We start from the raw sequence: 17,405 nt of genomic DNA on the forward strand, positions 1-17,405 counted from the left end.
CATGATTCCAACTTAACATCTGCAGAACATGACAAGATTTGCTTCTGGGTGTGGGGAAGTACGAGCAGCACAGGGTGGCACATAGCGTGTGGGGTCCCGACGTTATTCCCACGTCACCCACAGGGGGTGCAGAACCGGAGCAGACGTGTCACATGCAGTGACACCTGAAGCCAAAAGCACTGAAGTACAAGGACAACGAGACAGAAACTGGACCATGAAATTAGTGATAAGGTGTACAGTATACAACAGAGGTTGGGTTTTGGTACTTGCAAAGCAGTCTTTTACTTGGAAGGCTTTGTGTAACACCAAAGATTGTGTTGAATAGTGCTTTGTTGTTGTTTTGTCCCCCCCCCCCCCGTTTTTTTTTAAAAGCAGGCAAGTCTTGGTTGCTACCTTGTTTAAGAAACTAAACTCTTTTGATTACAACATGCAACAGTGTAAAGATTATACACTTCACAAAGAAAAATACAAATTTTGTCCGTAACTGTGCAGAAGCTTTGACAGGTTTCATTCTTCACCCTTGCAAAATGGTTTTCTTTCCAAGCAGTTATTCTACTGCTGATTTTGATCTTGGCAACACAGTTGGTCTTACTATCCTTAAGCCTTCCTAATTGGCTCTCAAAAGTAGCAGCACTACAACAGAAACCAGCCAACTGATCAGCTTCCCTTCCTCTCCCCTCCACACCTGTAATAGTCTTGGTAATACTCAGTGCTGTCAGCTTCCTCAACAACAGAAGAGTTCAAAGGATTGCCTTCTCCTCCTTTTCCCTACATGCAAGTGTAGCTAACCAGTAGTTTATCACCTACTTTGCACCTGTTTCCTACCCCTTTTACTTACTCAGTGCTTGTCGAGAGAATTCAGGCAGCTGCTATTCTACAAGCAAAGGAGCTCCACGCCTGCAAGCTTCTTTACAGACACAATTGAAGAAAATCCTTAAGAGTTAACAGTTTAAGAATCAGCCTTGCATCACTTGCTGTTTCTCAGAACAGCTCGAGCATGCCTCCCTGTTCACCACCAAGATCAGTCCTTCTGGACTTAGTTTAGACGTCCGAAAAATGAGCAGACCAAGTTTTCTTTCTGCCTCCTTGAATGCAGCTTTCAGAGCACTTCAGTACAAGGATGCAGCAGTGCTGCCACGTTATCTGCTAAAAAAAAAAAAAAGGCAGCCCACGCAGCATCTGCAGATGCTTCAGAGCAAGTCTGCCTGTATTTCTTGATTTCTTTTCAGGAAAGCCTGTGTGTGAGACCTCACCAGGGAGGGGCACTCTTCTCAGTAGAATATTTGAGCAAATCACTAGAAACCATTCCACAGAAATCCAACCTCGCAGCAAAGGTCAACCCTAAAATAGAAGTTTCTTTAAGAATATAAACAATCCCTAGAAACAACCTTATTTTCCTTCCAGAAAGCCCATATTTTTAACAAGTGCAATTGATTAAAATGAGAATTGTATTTTAAAAAAAGTTTAAATACTAAGTCTGATTAATATACTGAGCACATAAGCAAAATCTTAATTTACCATCACAAGCATATCCAACAACTTCTAATAAAAGGCTGCAATTGGCAGCAGGATAATTTCTTAGTGACTGGCAAGTAAGGCTTTCATAAATAATTGAAATACAAATATGACACATGAACTTAAACACAAGACAAGAAGAACAGACCCAGCTAACAATGCCTGGTGAAATTCCATGCAATGGATTGTGTTTGCTAGGTGGAAAAGATTTGGTCACCAGCGAGGTCAATGTCACGCTTAACTTCGTGATACAACAAAGATCCTTCAAATCAGAGATCCAAATACAGAACATGATGCATTTCAAGACTTTGTACATGTTTAAGTATTTTTACCTTTGAGAAAAGCAGGTTCTTCTCTTAGTAGATGTTGCTACCTTTAAAGTACACTGGGGTTATTAAAATATTTTGAACCTGAATTATTAATGGGGAAATTGGCTGAATATTCTCTGAATATTTCAATAGTGATCCAAATACAGCATGCAATGCTAGCATATGGCTAAGACTTACGCTTCTGAAACCCTCCTAGCCTCTGTAATTCTTCACCAGAATGAGACTCAGGGTAATTTCAATGCCGTGAGTTTGTTTTGCTAGGACCTTCTGCTTGAACTTCAGCTTCAGAGGGAATTTATTCTATGTACTGGTTGGAATGCTGATGCACTTACAAAACAAATTTGATCAGAGCCCCCTTTTTATTGTTTGCAAATATATATATATTTGCAAAGCTGCTATTCCACCTCACAAGGCTTGGTTCATCGAGTCCTTCTCTGTACAAAGCATGGCACACTCCTTCAGCTGGTTCTTTTTAATTGCCCAGACATCATGCAGGGCAACACCAGGTTACAGTCGAACCACTTGTAAGAATAAAGCTCTGTCTGAAAGTCCAGTTGGTGGTCAACTGCTGCCCCCATCACATGTTACAATACCAGTGAGCTACCTAGCAAAAGGGATGAAAGATGCACTTTTCCCATTTCATCAGTCTTTTTTTTTGTGGTCTAAGCAGGAGGAAAAAAATCACCTTAAAAGTTTCTTGAACTCAGAAATTCACTAGAAAGTTGGTCTCTATGATCCAGTAAGCAGCATCAACATTTTATCCTGCTTTTCACTTCTTTTGCAGAAACTATTAAACTCACTTGTGAATATCCTTACTGAAGCAGTGTCTGAATTCTCTTCAAGCTTTTTTTTTTTCAGCTCAGATTGGTTTCACTGCTACAAAAAACAGCAGTGGAAAACAGAGCATGTTTAAAGAGGCCAGTGCCTCCCTGCATTTTTCCAGTCTTGTGAATCTCCCACGCTGTCCATTATGCATGTATACCATGCTGCAAACCAGGATAGCCTAGGAACAAACAGCAAGGCAGCAATTGCACTGATGTGTAAGTAGTGCAACAGCAAGCAACTAATCTGGTTTACAAGGCTTGGAAAAGGCATCATTCGCTTACGTGATGCAAGTCTTCAGGAATGTTTTTGCAATTACAACATTTTGCAATAACCCTACTTTCTATCTGTGTCAATGTAGAAGTATCATAGCACCAAGATGTATCCAGACACTCCTTAATCAAATATGATAGTCAAGAACTACCAGAGTATTGCTAAATCATCACATTTTACCCCCGGAAGGTGTCCCACAGCAGAATGGACCAAAGCTCTTGACCAAACCGAAAGTCCACCAAGACCTTAGTACTGCCACAAACAGCAGTCTTCAGAAGCCTTTTGCTGAATGCTTTCAGATACTTCTTTTCCTACTGCAGCATCCTGATTGTTGAGATGACTCAAATATTTGGTAAGTGACAAACTGCGTTACTGTAGCTTTTTGATTAAAATTCAATGTTGTTCTGAATGAAGAGAGGTGTATGGCTGATTATTTGCCATCTTTGATGCAGCCTGGGATTCAGCATCTGCTTCAGCAGCTTAATTTCCTTTTGCTTAACTTGTGCAAGTATATGCGGTCAAACATCTGGACAATTTTTTGTACTAACTGACCAATAATATTAGCTACTGGCTACACTGGTTCACTGCTATCAGGTTTTCTAGCTATAAACCCTGTTACCAAGAACTTGAAATTCAGAGACATCCTTGCCAGTCAATACACTTGATCTCCTCTTGCTACCCTCCAACTACCAGGACCCAAAAAAGATGCTTAACATCTTTTTTTAACAATAGGTAACTTGGTTTTGATCAAGACAAAAAAAATCCTCTTTTAGTCTTGGTTAATTACTCTTGAATTCCTGATCTGAGAGACCAAAGCCCCCCTGAATGACAATCAACAAAAACGACAACAAAAACATAACCTAAACAGACATCATGTTTATTTTCTTGCAATAATCTTAGGAAACTTTATCTTTGCCAGTGTCACAGAGGCAAGTCAACCATGAGATGTTTCTGTCTTGAATTTAAACCATATTCTGTTCATGGAACATTACCATTTTCTATCAGCATTCCATCTGTTATTAGGTTCCTTGGATACATGACAGCAAGCACTTTTTTTGCCCTTTAAACTCAATTTGTGTTTTTTCTCAAACAAAAAACACACAACACTTTCCACAAGTATTTAAGCACGTCTTTGAGTATGTAAGACTTCCTAACTCTCACAAGACAGCATGAGACAGAGAATCAGAGGGGAACAGATCCCATTCAAATTTTGTATCCTTTCCCCCAATTTAATTTTTAGTTCTTCAAAACAGAAGCATTTTCTCCTCCTAATATCTTATGATAAGAAATAGTATTATATAATTTCTTCACTAAATATAACAGATTTAAGTGAATTACAAATGTGTTATCTTTCTTTAAATAAGCCTATACACATCTACTTAAAATTATTTTTCTGTTATAGAAAAAAAGTTTACACCCTAGTTTTTATTTAGTACGCCAAACAACAACAACAACTCAAAACCCTAACTGCTTTCCCCTTTCATTAACAGGACAATAGTACAGACTTTTTCCTTTGCAAGTCACAAGTAAAAGCACATCACAGTTGGGGGGAGAAGTGTGCCTCAGACGAATAGTTAGCAGTGCCTTATCATAACTGATCACAGCTGCCACCTGACAACAGAGTAGGACAGATAAGGACTCTAAACGTCCTGAAGGGATTGCATAACTGACAAAATTACAATTCAGCAAAGCACCAGCTGCAGTATGTTTAAAGGGATATATCACAACATATAACAACAAACAGTATCACTTTCTGCAATTTTAAAATGAATAAAGAAAAAAAATAATAAACCCTCAGATGCCTAATCCTACTGTATAGCTAGGTCATAAGAACACCTAAACAGACAAAAAGCAGTAACTACAGAGGCTTTCATTTTCTGGTGAGCTGCAGTTTAGAGGACACATAAGACATGAAGCATCTTGTTCTTAAACTCCTAAAAATAAAGAAACGAGCAAGCTGCACGTTTTCATCAAATATTTACGTACCATCTTCCATGTCTTCTTCAGTGTTGTTATGTCCATCAGCCATTGCTACATTCCCATTAATGACAGGATTTTGAGTAATTCTTGGAGGATCGTCTGCATCTCCAGCTAACGCAGAAAAATAAAAAAAAAATATATTATTCAGCTGTATTAACATTTCTATCTCCAGCAATGTGTATGAGATAACCAAGACACAAAAGGCATGCTTTTTCCTGCAGAACAGTATCCACTGAAGCTGTAGTGCAACTATTGTACAGGTATGCATCTAACTGTAAAAGCCCTCAGAGACAGACACTTAGGGATTGAGCAAAAAGTCCATGTTCATACAGAACACAAATATAACAAACAACTTGATTTTTAAACTTGCAAATGGCCTTACACTCTGTATTTCATAATCATATCTTGTAAAAAAAAAAAAAAATGAACCTTTAAACGACATTTTCCTGCCATTCCACCTTTTTATAGATATACTTCTAACATCAGACATGTAAATTAACAATCTACTTCAAGACTTCTCCAGTACCACTGCTTTTTAAAGGAAAATTAAACATTTAATCAAACGTAAGGTTATGTTTTTAAATCTTACTTAGAACACTTTGTAAGGAAAATCCTTTCCCCTCTCAGGACCATTTTAGAGGTAACATTTTCCAGTTTCTAGCCACTACTGCTACTAAGTTTTGCCATGATAACCATTTTAAACATGTAAATGCAACTAAAACAGGAGATGTGAAACAACTCTGTGAACCATAGAACAGAGTTTCAGAGATGAATTGCTTCAGCATCTTCCTGATGAACCCAACAAGAGAACACCACCTTCTGGCACTGCTCTGCACCAGAAGCTGACTGATCACTTCAGCACTTACTGCCACGTGCTTTTCCTCCATATACATTCTTGAACAAACCCTTTCCCATCACGGAACCAAAACCCGGCCCCCCTTTGCCGCCAGCCCAGGGGCACACATGACCCCCAGGAAGAAGCCCGTGGGCAGCCCCCAGTCAGCGCCCACCCAGCACCTCCCCGTGCCCCGTCAGCACCTTGGACAGCAGCGCCCGCTTGGCCCGGGGCACCCACGGCCCCCAGTGCCCACGGGAGGAGCGGGGCTGGGGACTGGGGGGCTGGGACAGGGGACAGCTCCCTGAGGACCCCCCTCTGCCTGCTGCTCTCCCTTTGCCCGTTTCGTGGCAGAGGAGCGACAAGTGGGACGCGCACTCGCTGCACGATGGTCACCGACCCTGTACGTCCTGAGAAGCCAGAGCTGAGGCCAAAGCCGCTGCCACCTAGGTGAGAAGCGGGGTAGCATCAGGCTGCCTCAGTCCTCCTGTCACGTTGGGCGTTGCAGCCTCCTTACAGTTCACAGTACAGAAGGAAAGAGACACAAATGACAGGCATTCCTACCCTGTTGTTACGAAGCAGCAGCTCTGTGAGGAAATCCCCAGAACAAACAGCCTCTGCTGTGTGCATCAGCAGAAACCCACCTGAGGTTTGCTCCTGGACCAGACACAAACTACTATAAACTTTGACGCTGACCCGTGACTTTCAGAGGCCTGCTGGGTGACAGCACATCTCACTGAGGCGCGAGTGCTATTTAAATGCTGCAGACACACGGCATGCAGCGCTCACACTAACGCGTGCGCCTTCCTCGTTTCTCCTTAAAAGACGATAGCAAAATCGGTTATGAAGCAAAGTTTGGGTTGCACTAGACACAGGTTTGCTGAAGATTAAAGAAGCCCGTGCTGGCAGGCATCAATACCAGCAATGCTACAGCACAGAAAGTTAATATAAACAGGCCCCTACTACAACAGAATCAGGGCGGGAGAGGTTTAACCTGTTGCAATTCTAGAAGAGGTGACAAAAAGGAGAGTAAAAAGTATAGATCACTAAGTTTATTTCCACAGCTTGCTGCCTTTTTTTTTTTTTTTTCCCCTTTCTTGTTTAACAGCATGGAACAAGCCTAAGAAGGAAGCCATCCATCCTCTGGGTCACTCCTCCCCGGGAGCACCCAGCCTGCTCGCAGCAATACTGCTGCTCACACACCGAACTGGAACAATTAAAGCCCAGTTTTAAAGTTGCCAGCAAGCTACCTTCATATCCAGAAACAAATTGAAGCAAACCGTTGAGGAATAGCTGGTTCTTCACCAACAAACAATTTTTCTCGCAGAGAATTTACATGTTGAAATCATGTTTTATTGGGAAATACCCGTCCTTGGCTAACTCTAGAGCTTTCTACGAGATACCGCTCTGCGATCCACACGAGCAGGAGCAGCGTGCAAGGAGAAAACACAAACTATCACAGCAAAAGCAATCAACTTAACAGACACAACAGATGCAGATTCAGAGAGATACCACTTAGTGATAAGATAAACTGAATCACAATGCATGCTGCTGCTTCTCCTGACAGATATTGACACACATTTTGTAACACGGCCTTCAGATAGGGAAGACATAATAGTAACAAATGTTTTCGGCTGCTGCGAATAAAGGAAGTTTATGATTTCTAATAAAACTCAACAATTACTGTAAATGCTTTGCACAAAGCAAACACAGACTTTGTTTAACAGATTTGCTAGCAAGCAGTACGACAACATTTGTTTTTGAACCAAGCATTGAAAATTGAGAATTGATGTCTTCCTCTGTTGTCCTTAGGAGGAAAGAAATGAACAAAAAACAACACTTTTCTTAGCCTCAATCCAAAGAGCTCTTAGCATTATGCAAGGCAGGATGAAGAAAAAACACCTGTCCACACAGGGTGGAAGGCCTTCCCCCCGAACACGCTGCTGTCTTCAGCACAGCTTAAACCACGTTGGGTCAACACCACCCAAGTCATGTCACCTGTCAGTTCCTAGACCAGAACACCCAGTTTTAATTGTATCCTTGAAATAAAGGCACCATCTAATAGTCAACAAAAATTTAACATAAATCACATAAATGAAGAAGGTAGTACAACAAAGCATAAAATGACCTTATGAATAAGGAGTGCCTTCAACTCCTGAAATACAGTACCACAAAATACTGAATTACCATAGCCTCCAATACTTCAGACAAACACTGCCAGTAAAGAACGCTTGCTTTCTGTCTCCTAAAATGCCACACTTACAACTGTTTAGATATTGTTTTATTAGAAAAAGAAATGTAGGCCATGATGAACAGTGATGACAAGTTAAACACTTCAGGCTGTATACAGTTTTCTATCCATGCCACTGCACTACTAAGAAACCAAACAGCTCTGAGTGTTTTAAGAGGGTTTCTGCAGTTTGGAGGCTCTGTTAGCATCTGAAAAGACACACTTCAGGTATTAGCAAGTTTGAGCAAAACAGCTTTTGCCTATTTTCTGAAAGATCATGAATGCTGAAGTGAAATCAAGTCTAAGAAACTGGCATATGCAACCAGAAAGACACTGGAACATGACAGTACAGCTTAGGGAAGCAGTGAGAAGCAAGTCAACTTACACAGATAAATTACTGGATCATACACAAATTGCTGTGCATCAAATTACTGTGTACTCCTCATCACTCATTAACAAAGTCTGTCACTGAAGAGTTCAGATGAAAGCCTGAAAGCAAAGTGGTTATTCGAAAGTCAGAATTCTCTGGAGCTACAATTATGCCAAAGGATGCCGGCTCTTATGGAAAGTTTTTTTTTAAATCTCCTCATTATGGACAGTGACCTCAACATTAACATAGGTAAATACTCACAATGTTAAGTAATCAGAATGAAAATAGCACAATGATTGAAAAAGCCTGGACTCAAAAAAGCTGTTCAGATGGATTCAGCTGGTTTAGTAGGATGAACTCAGTGTCACTGTGAGATGTATTGCTCTATTGTTTTACTGTTCACAATAATTCAAATTTACAGGGAAAGAAAACTCAAAGAATGCTGTATTTTTTTCCTATTAATGAGAAAGCAAAAAAGGATTTTGTCAAGATAATGTAGCTTCTGAAACAATATGAGGCCTGTTAAATTCATACTGAAAAATACTGGAGAATTTCACACATCTCCAAGATGTAGGATAGGTCAGCAGCAAATGTGCTTGTAGTCACACGTAAGCAAAAGCCACAGACTGACCCCTCTACGGCAGCAATTAAACTAGTAGCATTATTCTGCCATAGTTTAAGGCTGACAGCAGCGAGCTACTAGCCTCACAGGTTTCAGTCATGACTCATGTCATACCAAGTACTCAAATTTTGAAAGATTATCTACAGTGTTTCTCGTTAGCTTTTGGATCTGGCAGCCAGCGAGGAGAAACTAAGCAGTCTCCGTAGCAGGTTATGAAAAAAATCTGTTTCCTTTTGAGGTTAAACAGACTACAGTTTTGGAGTAACAGTGACACTAAAAACGTATGGTTTATCATGTATGGCTGCCTCATGATGGCAACCACCAGCACTGAGGACTTTCCCGTGTCTCTACAGTTCATACAGACCTCCAGGCAGAGCCTCCACAACTACTCCAGAAAGGACGAGTGAGAAGCTCTAGCGTTCACAAGGCGAAGGGAAGTCCTACAGCCACTTGCTGCTGGCAGCAGCCTCAGGAGCTGCCCTGCAATGCTTCACATCCAGGATTCTGCCTTCATGGGGAGAAAGGCAAAAAGACCAGCCTTTCTCCCCCGCTGCTGAGCGTTCTAGAATCTCAGCCTTTGTTACTTCATGGAAGACTTTAAAATGCCTTCTGATGTCTTTTTAAAAACATATATATAATAGTATGTAGACAGACTATGCAAATCTCACTGAAAAATGAGTGAAATCAGTCTTGCAGCAGTCAAATTACACCAGCAGCAGAGGGTATCAATCACTTGCTAAACATAAAAGCCAAGGCCAAGTTTCCATCTCAGTGCCAGAATTCATTGGACCACTTGAAGTTGGAAAAGGACCTTCTGAGACAGCTTTGCCAAACTGCTGATCCACGGGGCTTATCGCGAGTCCGTTTCAATTCAGGGAAATACAGCATCTTTACAGGATTTTTTAAAGTAGCTATATTAAAATGCATCAGGGACTACATGGTTCAAAATACCAATACCACAGTGATAATACCACACAGCCGAAAAACAAAAGCCACACCATTGCTAGAAATCATCGTGAAACAGAGCTCAGTGATTCTAAGTGCTATTTTAAATAATCACATCTTCTGCCACCACACTGACCTTTACTAGACATTGATGAGACTCATTCCAGAAATCTCAAAGGATATCACTTCTTGAAAGCAAACAAGAAACTTCCAATAATGCGGCGAAGAGGAAAGAATAAATACCCACCTTCGATGGAAACAATTGCGCAGACAGATTACTTCACAGCTCTCTGCAGCAAAGATTCCCCAAACCATAAGTGGTGTGCAGGAATTCTACTGAGTCAGTGGAACTGGGTTTTATACAATTACACTAGAATTTTACAAAAAAGCCTGTGGGTTTCCAGCGACTGGCTCCCCAGGAGCCTGGAAAGCCCTGCTGTGAAGGCAGGGTAACAGACACCACTCCCAGGAGGCAGGGGGTTAAACACACAACAGACACAACCAAACAGGTTGTGTGATCTCAAGAAACTTCACTTACAACACCCAATCTTTGAACAACTAGAACTGTTCAAAGGAAAGATTTATAAAATTATTCCCCTGATGGAAGAAAGTGACCAGCTTGCTCTGGAAGAATTCAGCCTTTCAAAAGCGAGAGAAAATATTTGGCCTCTAATCCTTACCTGCAGTTAGCATACAAACACTACTTCTTACCTGCACAAAGGGACTTAGGAGAAAGGAAATTAAGCAAAAAGTCTGCTGCAGTTCCATTTTTTGGAACAAAGGTGTTGTGGTCACAGGATGAGAAATGACCTGTAGCAAGGGAGGGAGGCACGGTTTAATGGTCCTTAGTAATTTCAAAATTTGCCTTAGCAAATTTAGTAGAAAGAAAATAGAAGAGACATTTATTTACCAAAGAGAGAGCAAGTAGCAAGTGTTAGTTCTTTAAAAAAAATTAAAAAGAATTATACAGTAGTCTCTTGCCCTATAGCTGTCATCTGAAACAAATAATTATTGCACTATTGACTGAATTGCAAATCCCCCACAGTCAGAGATGATGCTACACAAGACAGTAAATAAAAAAAAACATTACTGGGATGGGAAAACCTCCTGGAAGCAGACCCATCCCTGCCATGCCTACCGAACATTTAACAACGACCAGACAGACAGTAATGCTGTAGCCACCACTTATTACACTGATCAATCATTATGCTGCTGTTGTCTTGTATTCCTCTCATTACGTCTGCCTGTTAAAGAGAACATTTTGACAAAATAAGGGATGGCAAGAGTGTTTTTATGTTGTGTCAGTGTACCTAATGAATCCAAAAGGTATGACCTTAGTAAGTTACAGGACTACTACATTCCCAGATAAACCAGAGTTATGCTAAGAAACTTCTGAACATCAAACTTGCATGAGAGAGACATATCATAGTAAATAGTAGCTGAAACGTCATCCTACTAAGAAAGCTCTGAAAGATGCCAACCTCTCAGTAACCTGTTTTTACCCACTCCACAGTGCCACAAGCTCCTCAGCAGTCATCCAGGCAAGAGAAAGTCTGCTGAGAACCATTCCATCGTGTTTTCTTAGTCTGCTGAGCTTTGCTAGCTTACACGTGTAGAAAACTACCAGACCCCAGAAGAAAAAGGAAAGATGACTGCTTCTGGCTCCCATGTAGTACTCAAACCAGAAAACAGAACGGTTGACAAGACAAAAAGCTTTCTTTCATGACAGGGGAAAGGCTGAAACATCAGAAGTGTCATGACCCATTATAGTAAGAACCACTGGACTTGCACTGCCTTCTCTTCACTGCATCTAGAGGAGCACGGCTAGAGAGGCAACCATCCTAACTCGTTAAGTCTTGTCTCTTCACATTCCAGAGATGATAGCATGATTACATTTTTGCTGAAGACAAGGCACTTGGTCCCAACCTACTGAACACACCCTAAACAATGTGTTTTTCCAGTATCACACCCCTCTTTATGTTTTACTGCTCTACTGACTAATTAATTGACTTATCTCTTGCAACAACAAACACTAAGCTCTTCGGCAATCATCACTAGAAAGGCTGAAAAACCACTTAAAGAAAAGTGAACTGCTAACATAGGGAAAACGATACATTCTCAACTGGAGCCTGGGCAGTGCAAGCATCACGGAGCACTTCTGTTTACCTGTGACGCTACACTCAGCGTGCTGCAGTGCTGTGATCACATTCTTCGTGCTTTAAAGAGAGAAATTAATACTTAAATAAGCTTGTTTGGGTAGTACTGTGAACATGTTATGGAGCTGGTGATAATGCTCCCTTTAGCCTGATACACTTCTCTTTCACGTATAGAAAAGCATACGGCTCCACCACTGAGCCAGCCCAATTTAGACCCGTCAGTCAGCTACGCACACACCCAGAAGTCATCTCTGTATCATCCTGGCTGAGTACACTTCTCAAATTCTAAAGTTTTGGGGCATTAAAGCAAAATACCATGGCTGAATTCTTGCTACATACTTAGAGCAGCGAAAAAGCTTTGCACTTGTAACAGTAATATAAAATATTACTTTACCCTTTCTTAAAATGAGGGTTAGTATGATTACATACAGTACTTGTAGAATGAGCTCTGGAGGTAGGATGATTTTGTGTAGTTACTTTTGTAACCTAGTTAAAACATGATTAGCCGTCATTTTAATTTCTGAAATACTCGTTGAGAACGCATTTGTGAAGGTAGAGGGGCAGCAAAAGTGGAGTTCATGGTATTTCTTTCTCATTGAAGAACACAACTCTAAATCCAGGCTTTTTTGCTGTGCTGTGAAGGAGTCTAAATTGGATGTGCTCACAAGAAATGACTCCTCTTAGCCTAATTATGCAACTACTAAACCTGTTTTAAAGGCAACTATTACAGCATAGCAGCTATAACCACAAGCCAAGTCACCTACAGACTTGGTCTGGCAGTCCTATGGCAAGTCTCCGATGATGTGAAAACACTGCTTGGTACCCAGAGCATGGGGATCTAGGGCACTAGGCATCATGCACGTACTGCTCAGTTTGGATGCACAGGTAGATCTTGGGACCTGCTAACCACAGTACCTGACTGCACTGTTCTTGAAGTGGTACTTGTATAAAAAACAACTGCCATGGGCTCTAATTAAGCGTGCTGAATGCTACAATGACATGAACTATTAAATGGAAGCAAAGAGATACGCTTTGTTTTATAAGAGAAACCGTAAAGGCTGCTGCGTGTGCTGGTTTGTCTTGTACACTTAGCTTTTGTTTTGTAGTTAAAACAAATTCAGAACGAGGGCAGAGAAAACAGAGTAGATATATTCATTCCCCGTACATAAAAGGTAACTAAATGAGGGTAAGGAACATGCCAGACAGAACCTGGGGCAGGGGGACATACGGTGCCCAAGAAAACAATTACTTTCCACTTGTGAAGTAAGGGGCATTACATGAAATTACATGAAATTTAAATTACTATAAGCAAGCAAATAAAATAATTTTTCAAGAATCACATGAAACATTTTGTCAGAGGATGCTGTGGAGCTCAAGCCACCTTACTAGCACTTTTTTGCTCAGAAGCAGTGGTGTCAGTTCAAAACAGGAGGTCCACAAAGCTGAGTGCTACCAGGGGCAGGGGGGGTGGCAGGGGGGAAGGAGCAGTGGTGGGGAGGGACGCTGCTGGGGGTGTCCTGCCAGGCCCCACGTCTTACAGCTCAGGGACATCCTGACCTATGGATGGTGCCTCTGCTTTTGAGAATTCCCTGTGAGGGTGTCCCCTGCTTTTCAAACTAGCATACATCATCGGTGTTTACAAGATCCCAGCAAAGAGTCCCACTGTTTAGCTGTCTTATACAAAATAACTCTTTCTTTTTGTTTTCAACATACCCTCTGATGTTGCATTTGACATTCTCCAGTTCTTGAACTGCTGCTGCTTCTTCTTCTCCTCCTACTTGTGCCTTCCAGGCTTTTATCGTATCTTTCCTCAGTTATCCATGAAGGTAGTGCCAGAGAGCCACTTCCTAGTCTATTTAGTCATTACTGCTACAACAGCCATTTAATACCTTTGATCATTTTTATTTTCCTTGCTGCATTTTTATTTTTTTAAAAAAAAACTTCTCCTGGACCTTTTCAAAATGGAGAAAAAAAGCAAAAAAGCAAGGCTGTTAAACCAGGCTGCACTCAGTATTCAAGATGCAGAACCACAGTGAACTTATACAAAGCATATATTATTCCCATTCACTTCCAAAAGCAAAGAAATAAATGGAAGATGACTCCATCAAAAGCTGTTAAAACATGAGGAGGCAGCCTAGGGAGCCTCAGAAAACCCTCAGGGCGCAGGCAGTGGAGAAGTGAGTGCTCCTTGTCTTAACATTCACCATAGGTATCTGCTGCTGACAACCCTCAAGACACAAGGCATCAGGTTAAACACAATGTTTGCTTAATACAGGATGCCTGATCTTACGGAGATACGTGGGGTTTCCATAAGAAGCTTTTGACCCGAAAAATCTGTAAACAGCCTAAACAGGAACAATGTAGGAAAAAAAAATCCAAGGTTCCTAACTCAGAAGGCAGTTTTAGACCGTCTATAATCCTTAACGTGAATACAAATTTGGTTTTCAGACTAACAGAGCATCTGGGTCATGTTTCCCTTCCACTTCCAGGAAAACAATCCCAGCTGCCGGGGAGCATCCATGCAATGTGGAAGGGCTTTGGGGCGCAGGCTGAGCCCCGGCTCCCCACCCAGCCCTGTACCCAGCGTGGGGGCTTCACCTCCCATGACTCCCTTCAATTCCCTCTGAAGATTTCCTCCTCGCTTCCCCCTGACAATTTCCTCCTTGCTCGACCTGTGGCCGCAGGGCGCTGAGCTGGGCCTGTGGGCGTCCGGCCCCTACGGATGCAGCCTGTGCCGGGGGTCATGGTTACACATGGGGCTTAACGACAACAAAAAAGCCCTCAATTATTTCAGTCCTTTATGGGAACTGACATACATGCACACATCCATGTCCTGCCAAAGGAGGAACTTGTAAGGTTTCCTCAGAAAGAGGAGGAGCGTTGCCACCAAAAGCATTATTTCCTCGTGGAATTCAGTTTTCAGCATTAAACCTAAACATAACACAAGTTGCAAGCAAACATAATGGTAAATGATGATTTTAAGAGATTCCTACTATAAAAATCTATGCTTTGGGTTAATTTCACCATTCATTTTCACTGTAATTAACAAAAAGTAATTATGCTGTCATCTAAAACTAACAACCGCAGAGTGAGCAAAACAAGAAGCGTTCCTTTTTCAAACGGGATGCTTTACAATGGGCTAGAACAAAAAAGCCGTTTCTTGTTCAAAATGCAGATTACAGAATTTCTATTTTCCACCAGTTCCCCAAATTCCTGAAAGATACCGTTCCCATGAGTTTTTGAGGTTGTTATTTAATAAGCTAAATTTCCCGATCTCCCTTGTTAGCACTTTTCCATGTTCGAGAAAAACTTCAGCGGGCCAACGATGACAAGCAGAGAAGGGGCAGGCTGAGAGACCTGGGTCTGTTCAGCCTTGAGAAGAGAAGACTGAGGGGGGGGCTTATCAATGTTTATAAATCCCTTAGATATGGGAGACAGAGGGATTTGGCCAACCTCTTTTCAGTCATTTGTGGGGACAGGACAAGGGGCAATGGCCACAAAATGGAGCCCAGGAAGTTCTGCCCCAACATGCGAAAGAACTTCTTCATGATGAGGGTGACAGAGCACTAGGACAAGCTGCCCAGGGAGGTTGTGGGGTCTCCTTCTCTGGAGATATTCAAGGCCCATCTGGAGGCCTACCTGGGCAGCCTGTTCTAGGGAACCTGCTTTGGCAGGGGGGTTGGACCCAATGATCACTTGAGGGCCCTTCCAACTCCTACAATTCTGTGTAGAAAACCCATCCTGCACGTCAGAAGCGGGCCCATTTGGGCAGCAGTTTCCACAAAGATTTTTGTGGTCTGGCCACTCCCAAGAAACCACAGCCATTACACTTCTGGCCAGCATTAATTTAATGAATCATCTGCCAGGTGGCTGCTCTGCCTTTTCAGTCCTTGCAGTACAAATGCCGGCAATCACTGCAATCCCTGAAAAAGCCTTAACATGGGACTGAATCCAGAGTCTTCCTCAGTCTTCACAACAGAATCAGTAGGTCCCTGTGCAGTTTAGGCTTTGCTCAGCGTTCACTTTTACATGAGATTTAAACTTGATTTTCCCTTTCATTCTGACAGTAACCTATTTTTTCCACTGCAGCGCTAATGCGGGCAAATAATTACTTGGGCTCCGAGAAAGAGGGGGGTATTGCTGGAAAGCCCTCTGAACATCAGCTTCTCCTTACTGCTTCAAAAATGGAATTTACTACACTGAAAACATCCAAACGCTAGCAGGCATCAAAATCAGTATTAAACCACATTAATTACTTCATACTGTCTACATGAAGAACACCTTTCTTCAAACAAAGAGAGTTAAGCCACAGCTCCAAAACCCTTTCCTGCAGAAAGGTAAGGACTCGCTGGCATTGGCTTCCACTATTTACAGAGGAATTCACAGAAGACTGCAGGGCAGGAATTTTCTAATTCTCACTTAAACACTCCACTGACAGTTTTATCACTTTTTTTGTCAGCAACTTGAAGTCTTTTTTTTTTTTTTTTCCTTTTGAATAAAAACATAAGAAAACTTTTAAGAAGTGACCAAAAAGTTTTTCCTGTTTGACTACTCAAGCGTTAAACATCCAACCCATTGTTCTGGTGCCAAAGGGCTGCCATAGGACCACGTAGCCAAGTTCTCATATTAGTTAAGCAAACACAATCGGAAAAGAAGTATACTTTGTATTTTACACAAAACAATATACGTGCGCAAAAGGCACAACCATGCAGACATTTTGAGGCCAGCTTTCTCTTCCGAAACCTACATAAACACAGCAAAATCAACGGGGCAGAAATACTGCTGTAGATTACCCCTATCTGCATCAGCTAACAACAGCTAAACTCACGTCTCCAAAAGTTGAGCATCTTGGAAAACAAACAAAAATGAAAAGAGTGCCTACTGATAAACACTGCAACACCTGTAAAGCAGCCATCATTTTTAAAGTGATTCTTTATCACAGACACAGCTTATTGAACTTTACACATCATACAGTACCATTTGCAGCTGCAAGACCTCAAAAATACATGGTTTATGCAAATCGTGAAAAAAAAAAAACTATTTTAGAAACAGAAATTTGAGAGAGACGTTCAAGAAGTGAGGCTGTCTGCCTATGCAATTTAGATTTCACCTTGCAGTGCAACCAAGTGAATGACAGGTGGGGAGATGATGCTTTGGACGGACTTTGTTTTATATGATGGGGCTCTTGCATATTGCAGCTCTCTCATTAATGCCCTGATGTGTCAGAACCCCAAGTAACTATTTCTCCATAACCCTCTCTCCAAATGCTATTAACCTTGGAATGGGTTGGTGTTCTCCACAGCCTTTGCTCCCCTGAAAGGCGTTGGA

General features: G+C 41.6%; 1 protein-coding gene across 1 annotated transcript in view; it reads right to left on the reverse strand.

Moving 5' to 3' along the window:
* Positions 1-17,405, reverse strand: part of USP7 (ubiquitin specific peptidase 7) — a 70,666-nt gene that overhangs the window by 35,956 nt on the left and 17,305 nt on the right. The window contains exon 2 of the mRNA XM_035339885.1: positions 4,926-5,030. Within this exon, the coding sequence (XP_035195776.1) occupies positions 4,926-5,030 (105 nt within the window). The remainder of the gene's footprint in view (positions 1-4,925; positions 5,031-17,405) is intronic.

Source organism: Oxyura jamaicensis, chromosome 14 (genome assembly GCF_011077185.1).
Source record: "Oxyura jamaicensis isolate SHBP4307 breed ruddy duck chromosome 14, BPBGC_Ojam_1.0, whole genome shotgun sequence".
NCBI lineage: Eukaryota > Metazoa > Chordata > Aves > Anseriformes > Anatidae > Oxyura > Oxyura jamaicensis.